Genomic DNA, 7,847 nt, shown 5'->3' on the forward strand with positions numbered 1-7,847 from the left:
ACGAGTGATTGTGAATTTATATACTAAAATTTTGTTATTGCAATTGTTAAATTATCTAATAAAAATATTTTTTAATGTGATTGTTTTTTTACAATAACAAGAAAAAATTAATTAGTTGTAACAATATTTATTTAAGTACAAGTAGTAAAAATAATAAAAAAAAAAAAAATATTTAATAATACAAAAATTATAATGAATAAGGTGGTTATAGGGGAAGGGGAAGGGGAAGGGGAAGGGGGGGGTAAAGAGATGGGTGGGAAGTTGTTGGGTTTGTAAGCTAGGAAGATCTGAGGAATAGTTGTGAGTTAACGAGTCGATATGCACTAGATATGCGTTATTCTCGTAAAATCCTGAGGTAAATCCACCTACCAGGAGGAAGATACCAAGATAGGAAGATTTAAAGGTGGGGAACTCGGATCAAATCCAGAATCCACTAACAGCTGGCTTGGATCCTGGTATTTTGCGAATTCCCTTACGCATGGGTTCTTCCACTTCTCTAAAGTTTACATCGAGGCTTTTACTTCCAAACACCAAGCTACGCTTTTAATATCATTATTAAATCTCGTTAAGAAATTTTATTATATCGCCGTAAATTGACACAAGGTACCCGCGGGGGGGGGGGGGTAATAAGGGTCATAAGGCAAAGGGATATTTTTTAAAAAATTTTAAATATTATATTTAAGAAAATACGAGTCATTAATCGTTTAAATTTTGAAAATTAAAAACAAAAATATAATAAATAATGACGTTAATTGATTATTAAATTGAGTTATTATGATTAATTACCAACAAATTGAAGGTAAATTAAAATAATAATAGCGACAAGTGGATCAATAAGTAAGTTATTATCGGTTGATTTATTTAGCAACTGGTGATACCCATTGTGTATCTTCTATTCATTATTATTATTATTATTATTATTATTATATCTTTATTCATCGAAACGCGGAAGTTGATAGTTTGAATGGTTATATTGACAACTGGGGTACAGTATATAAACAGGTATAGTCCTCGATAGTTACGTTAGTTAATATCTGCTCGCTGATAAATTATTTATTATTTATAAATTTAAAATTAAATAATGAAATTTAAATATACTTTAGTGTTATGTCTGGTGGGGGTGGCCGAGCTTGCTAGTGGTGCGAAAATTTTTGGAGGTGCTAGTATCGATTCTCAGGCTGTAAGTTTTGTTTGTTTTTTTAACTTTTATTTTAAATTATTCAATTCAATAAACAAACTTTTAATTGAATTAAATTTTTAATTAAATATCGAGGGTAGTCTATTGTTGTTGTTGTTATTTTTATTTCCTGTTAGAAGACATTCTAATATATAAATAGTATCAATTAGATACGGAAAAAAAAAAAAATTTTTAGTTTAAAAGTTTTTTCTTTGAATTAATTAAACTTAAAATGATAGAAGGATTTTTTAAAATTATTTTTAATGATTTTTTTGGGAGGTAAATTTATTTTTTAATTATTAAAATTAAATAAGAGAGTTTTTTATATTAAATAAATTTTTTTAATACAATTAAAAATATTTAGTAGATAATTTATTAAATAACAAGAAATCAAATTTATTAAATACTAAAAAATAATTTTTATTTTTTTTAACAATATTAAAAATAAAAAATTTTAATTTTAATATTTTAGGCTGGAGTCCAAGCTGGATTGACATTTCCAAAAATTCCAGGACTCAACAGTCCAATCTTCGGCTTAAGTATTCTTCCAACTGCGTCATCAAACAACATTTGGGACGTTTTTTCGAATTTGTTTCCCCGAATTTCTTCAAACGACAATGAAAGCATTTCTTCAGACGGAAATCGAAACGGCAACACGTCTATTGGTCAAAATCAACAAGGCACCACCACATCAACCAATCAAAACGAAACTCGCACCACCCCTTCGTCTACCCAAAGCAGGAGTACAACGCAAAGAAGCGTCTCATCATTGATAAAACGAGCTCTTACATCAATGCTACCAAACATAAATTCACTGGTACCAACTCTAAGAAACCTAACAGGCAACATAACCCTTCCTTCAATCCAGGGCCCACCTTCCCTAGATTCCCTTCCGCAGATTCCTGGACTGTCAGACGCGATAACAGAAGCCCGTCAGCATGTAAGAATAGCTTTGAACGCAACCGGGGACTTTGTTGATGGAATAGAAACAGCTTTGCAGCAAGCCCTTGGAAGCAATAATCCCACTGAAGCAGTCCGGACTTTGGTCAACACCATTTTGAATGCTTACTTGGTAGTCGCTCTAAATTGCCCGATGATTGTCGTTGGAACTCGCGTGCTTAGAGAGGGAATCAGGTTGGCTGGTGAGGTCGCCACATCCGCTCGCAATGTTGTATTTGGAGCGCCATAATTATCTTTATTTCATTTCGATTGTTGCATACAAGGTTATTGTTGTAATAAATAATTTAAATAATTCATTAAATTGATGTTTTTATTTTTTATATAATTGCGTGCTTAAATTTTGAGTCTGTAGCTTGTGATTTAATAGTTAAACATTTTCAACCCTCTACGTACCAAAAGTAATATTTTTACAAAATTTCAAATTTTTACTTCCGTTAGTTTCCGAGATTTTGTAATGAGTTACTTTACAGACAGGAATCTCCTTTAATTATATAGATTTTATGCATCAATAATATGTATAAATTGAAAATTATTCCTTGTTATAAAGTCAAAGTTAGTTTAGTTTATTATTCTCGTAAAATTTGAATTGATAATCAATGCTAAATTTTATCATCGTTTATCCTCTTTATACTTAAAACTTTAAAGTAACTTTTTTAAAAGTCTACTTTCTGTAAATGGCTCTCAAGTGACATTGTTCAGTAGTTTCCTAGTTTCCCAGTTTGGGTAGTTTTGATATCCAACATTACTATAAGCCAAAAATGATCCATCCGTATCATATACTCATAACATTATACACTACATTTACAAACTTATTTTTATATCAAATATCCTAAACTATATATATTTATTTTTTTATCATAAAATTAAATATTGAACAATTTATTTCAAAATTTTATGAGACCAAAATTTTCGCGGGAATATTTAAAAAATTGAAGCTATTATTTGTTAAATTTTTTTATTCTAAATAAATTATATTAACAGTTAAAAATTTTTTTAATTACAATTTATCATTCAAGTACAACAATCTGCTTGTCAATTAATTTATTTAGTATATAAACACGTAATAAATATAAGTTAAAAATTTAATAAAATTATAAAGCGTCAAATAAAAATTTATTTATTATTTAATAAAAATATTTTTCAGTGAAAAAAAAATATTTGAACAAACATAGCTATTTAATAAATAAATTTAAGGTGACAAAATTAATTACTGTAATTAAATATAAATTTCAAGTGATTTAAAAACGATAAAATATTTAAATAATAATCCATATTTAACAACCTCCAATTAAACTTGACGGAATAAAGAAGAATTACCATTAATTTCTTAATTAATTAACTTATCCAAATGGAGAGAAATAAACTCCGATAAGTTATTCATGAGTACCTCGAGATTCAGAATTTGTCCAATGGTTTAATTTATTATTATTATTATTTTTTTTTTTTTAAATAAGAAAAGTGTTTTTTTTTTCCGGAATAAAACTTTTTCAAAAGTATAAGTAACGAGGGGTGTATTACGTATATAGAGAGGGACAAAGGTATCGGCGAAATGCTCAAGTAGATGAGTAACGCGAAGATGAAGCGCGTTGTTGAAAACCGATGGTAATATTAATAAGTGGACGAGGAAATATATATATACATGCATTTTGTAGGTAGTAGGGGCAGAACTGGGAAGTTATATAAACTAGGAATGAATTTGAGAAGAAGACGGCAGGTGCGGGAACTGTATCAGATAAAAAGAGTAGACCGAGTGACGAATGGATGGATGAATAAAATATGTAAGAGAAAGATAACATTCAACCACATCAGAAAGCTCTAAAACCAGCGAGAGCTGTTAGCATAATTACAATACCTCGCTTTGATTATCCGACTTTCTGCTTACTTCAAATCCCTACTCCTTTTTTTTTTTTTTTTTTTTTTTCTACATTACAGCCATATAAATGGTTACCCCTTCTCAGCTTTCAGTTTGTCTATTTGACTTTCATATTTATACGATCTGATTGAAAAATCTATTAGTGATTCATTACTTCAATGGATATTATATCTGAGCATAAAATATAAATATTATTAAAAAAAAAAAAATTTTTTTTTAATTAATTTTGTGAGTTAAAATTATTTCTAATTAATTTTTTTTTTTTAAATTTATACATTAATTAACGAATCAATCTATTTTTGCAAAAATAGTTTCATTAAAATTTTTTCTTGTTAACATATTAACTGCAGTGTAGTTAAAAGAGTGTTTTTAATTTTTTAAGACAAGCAAAATAAAAAATTAATTAATCAAAATACGAATTATATCACAAGAAAGCAATGTCAATTCTTAATTATTGACATTTTTTACGATTTAAGCTCATCCTGATGTTACTCTCATCAAGAGCATTCATTTGAATACCCACATGCATTTTTCATATATTTTTCATATATACATATATATAAAATATATGAAAAATTGTTGTGAGTACTCAAATGAAAGGTCTCAACGAGTGTAAGCTCAGGATGAGCTTAAGTCTTTAAAAATGTCAAAAGTTAACGAGATACTCTACTTTATTTCTCAGCAATAAAATTTATTTACATAAAATAAAATTAATACTTATTTACAATAAATATTTATTAATTTATAAATTAATGTGTGATGTTTAAGAAAAAATCCAAATACATATTTTCCTCTTCGATCAATTAAATCAAAATATCATTGATTGGAATATTTTGAAATATAGTTAAAAAAAAAAAATAGTTGATTTTTTATTGGCACGGCTGACTGGTAACGGACGGTCGAGGTCAAACGTGCATCCGTCGGTTCGATAACGTTTTCCAGTGATTCGTGGTGCTGGTGGTACTGGTGCCGCTAGGGTCGCGGTTGGTTGCTGAATTGCCTGGTTAATTTCACACTCCCATGATTATATAGACGAAATGGGAAGCATTTATATTCGCAGACGCGTATATATAGAGTCAAGGGTGTCTGATTGCACCCGATGTTTAAAGTAAAAAAATTAAGCGAAAAAAAAAAAAATATAATTTTTTTTTTTTTTTTTTTTTTTTTTTCCAGCTCCTGTCATCTTGTCTACAGTGTACATAATCGAACGCTATATAATGTGTCTTCTTTTCTGGGAAATCGAAATGCTCGATCATACGCGAGATTGGCTCATTCTTTACTTTCTCGGAGACTCTATTTTCATAAGATCAAGAGCGGAAAGACTCACGGTTCAACTACATATTCTGTTATAACATTCTCGATGGGTATATTAAAGAAAACGTCCAACAAAATTTTATTTCGACTTTACAAAAATCAATTCTCTTTTTTATTTTAATCGCTGAATTTTTTTTTTTAATAATTAATTAAATTTTAAATTATACCACAGATGATAATTATTTTTGGATTTTTTATTGAATATTAATCACTAAGATGTACTATATTTTTAATTAATTGATATTTAATTACTTTTTAAATGATATGATTTATTATTAACTTAAAATATATTTAGAGTGTATTTAATAATCCATATTTAACAATCTGTAATTTAATTTTATCAAATAAAATTAATAATTATTAAATAACTCATTAAAATTCAAAGAAATAAATTTTGATAAATTATTCATAGAGTACCTGTCTAAGAAATTATTCATTATTATTTAATAAATCATTTTTTAGCATTAAAAATATTTATTTAAAATAAAAAAAGTGACTTATTTAATTTTAATAAATTTTTTTAATTATTAAAAAATAAATTTAGCTCCCAAAAAAATTTTTGCACTTGTTAAAATGATATACAATAAATAGAGAAGTGATTAGTGCCCCTAGGACAGTACACATGATAGACTGCCAGTTAGTAGGCAGTATACAGTAGCAAGTCGTAGAATATAACCGAGTAAGGGTGCTCTGCTGATTCAGCTCTAACTACCCAGGCGAAACACCCTTGTAATTTCTCTCCCTTGAGTGAGACGCTCGCTAAATAGAAAACAAGAATATCAAAAGTAAAAATTTTTAAAAACATAAATAAATTTAGATTCTATTTTAAATAAATAGAGTCACTGAAATAAATAATGGGTGAATTAAGCCATATATTTGTGGCGGAGCTTTTTTACTCCCTTCCAGAAACATTTGTAGTGAATGAGAGCGAAAAAAAGGTAGCTGCTGCAGCAGAAAAAAAAATATAAAAAAAAAAGCTTGGTAAAATTGGTAGAGAGAATTAGAGCAGTGACGGAGTTACGTTTGTCGCTGTTAACGAAGCAGATTAGTCAGACTGACGGAAAGCTGTAATTCCCTAGGCAAATGACGTCGATCGTACAACTAACACATTGCACATTGCGAGACAATTATTCAACGGTGTCCAGTTAAACCCCTAACATAATGCTACCTTTTTTTTTTCGGTATTTAACCATCCTATTATATATTACACATCATCATCATCTATTTAAATTATTTATTGTTGATATTTAGGAAAAATTTATTTTTTTATTTTATTATTGTGTACACTAAGGCAAAAAAAAATTTTTCTAAACAATTAGACAGACATTAAAAATTTTTTTAATTATTTTATTAGAAACTTAAATAGTGAATTTTGTTAAATTGCACTGTAATTTTTTAACTATTGACTTTTTTAAAGATATAAGCTCATTTTGGTGTTACACTCATCAAGAGCTTTTATTTGAGTACCCCACATGTATTTTTTATATATTTTTCATATATACATATATATAATATATATATATATATAAATATATAAAATATATGAAAAATTCATGTGGGTATTTAAATAAAAGCTCTTGATGAGTGTAACATCAGGATGAGCTTATATCTTTAAAAAGGTCAATCGTTGACAAGATACAAGGTCATTTCTTAATTATTGACATTTTTTAAAAAATAAATTTCTTCAGTGTATTAAAAAAAAAAAAAAAAAAAAAAAAATGTCAGTGGAATAAAATCTGTTAAAATTAAAAAATTGATTGCCGGTGTATTGCATAAAGAGGATAAACTGTAGGATTAAAAGCTTAGTGATTAATAAAGTGTCTCATTAAGTTTTAAGGATGAGTGGTGTTGCCCGGTTTACCAAGACCGTGTTTTAATAGAGCACCAGTAGTTGGGATCATGTTGACGGTATGCTTGAGGTCCACCTACCTAGTAATCCAGATAATTACACGTCCTGGATAATGGTAATAACGAGCGGTAAACGAGTTACCAGGTTATTAACTCTCCGAATGATGACACCTTCAATGTTTCCTCTTTCATCATCCTTTTTACCCCCCCCACCACCACCATTATAATTTACAATCGTGACTTTCTGGTGAGTTGTTTGGGAACAAATATCCCGAAGAGTAAGTTATAAAAAAAATCTGGGGTGTCTACGAGCAGTCTCTCTCTACTAGATACTAGAATAGTCTTGTGATAGTATCGGTTAGTAGTGGATAGTGGGTAGTGCGAATGGCCGGAAATGATTACTTCTGATTTAAGAGGCTCTCGGACATTTCTGCTCCGGCGGATGCATTTAACCTCCTACTTGCAGGCCCTACTCTGTTTTATCTACCGAGTGCAGTAGACGTACTCGCCAAAGAGCTTACACATACTCACACATCCTCAATAGACTTTGCCTTTTTTTATTTTTATTTTTATTTTTATTTTTATTTTTATAGGTACACTTTAGTAGCTGTTATTTTATATAAAAGTCCACCATAATTTCACTATTTCTAGTGAGAAGCAGGAAACAATCACCCG

General features: G+C 28.7%; 1 protein-coding gene across 1 annotated transcript; it reads left to right on the top strand.

The window, feature by feature from the left end:
* Positions 1-1,046: 1,046 nt before the first annotated feature.
* Positions 1,047-2,408, top strand: LOC141533966 (uncharacterized). Its single transcript, XM_074253104.1, has 2 exons — positions 1,047-1,180; positions 1,650-2,408. Exons 1-2 carry the CDS (start codon positions 1,082-1,084, stop codon positions 2,364-2,366), a joined length of 816 nt encoding a protein of 271 aa, XP_074109205.1. The 5' UTR covers positions 1,047-1,081; the 3' UTR covers positions 2,367-2,408.
* The last annotated feature ends 5,439 nt before the right edge of the window (positions 2,409-7,847 follow it).

This window comes from Cotesia typhae, unplaced genomic scaffold (assembly GCF_013202065.1).
Source record: "Cotesia typhae breed Kobodo isofemale line unplaced genomic scaffold, CoteBio_Ctyphae scaffold_121, whole genome shotgun sequence".
NCBI classification, from domain to species: Eukaryota; Metazoa; Arthropoda; class Insecta; order Hymenoptera; family Braconidae; genus Cotesia; species Cotesia typhae.

What these genes read in the sequence shown, in the direction of transcription:
- LOC141533966 (XM_074253104.1), top strand. Translation starts at nt 1,082, where the DNA reads ATGAAATTTAAATATACTTTAGTGTTATGTCTGGTGGGGGTGGCCGAG. An exon ending in CTAGTATCGATTCTCAGGCT is followed by an intron (nt 1,181 to 1,649) that starts GTAAGTTTTGTT and finishes TTAATATTTTAG; the next exon opens with GCTGGAGTCCAAGCTGGATT.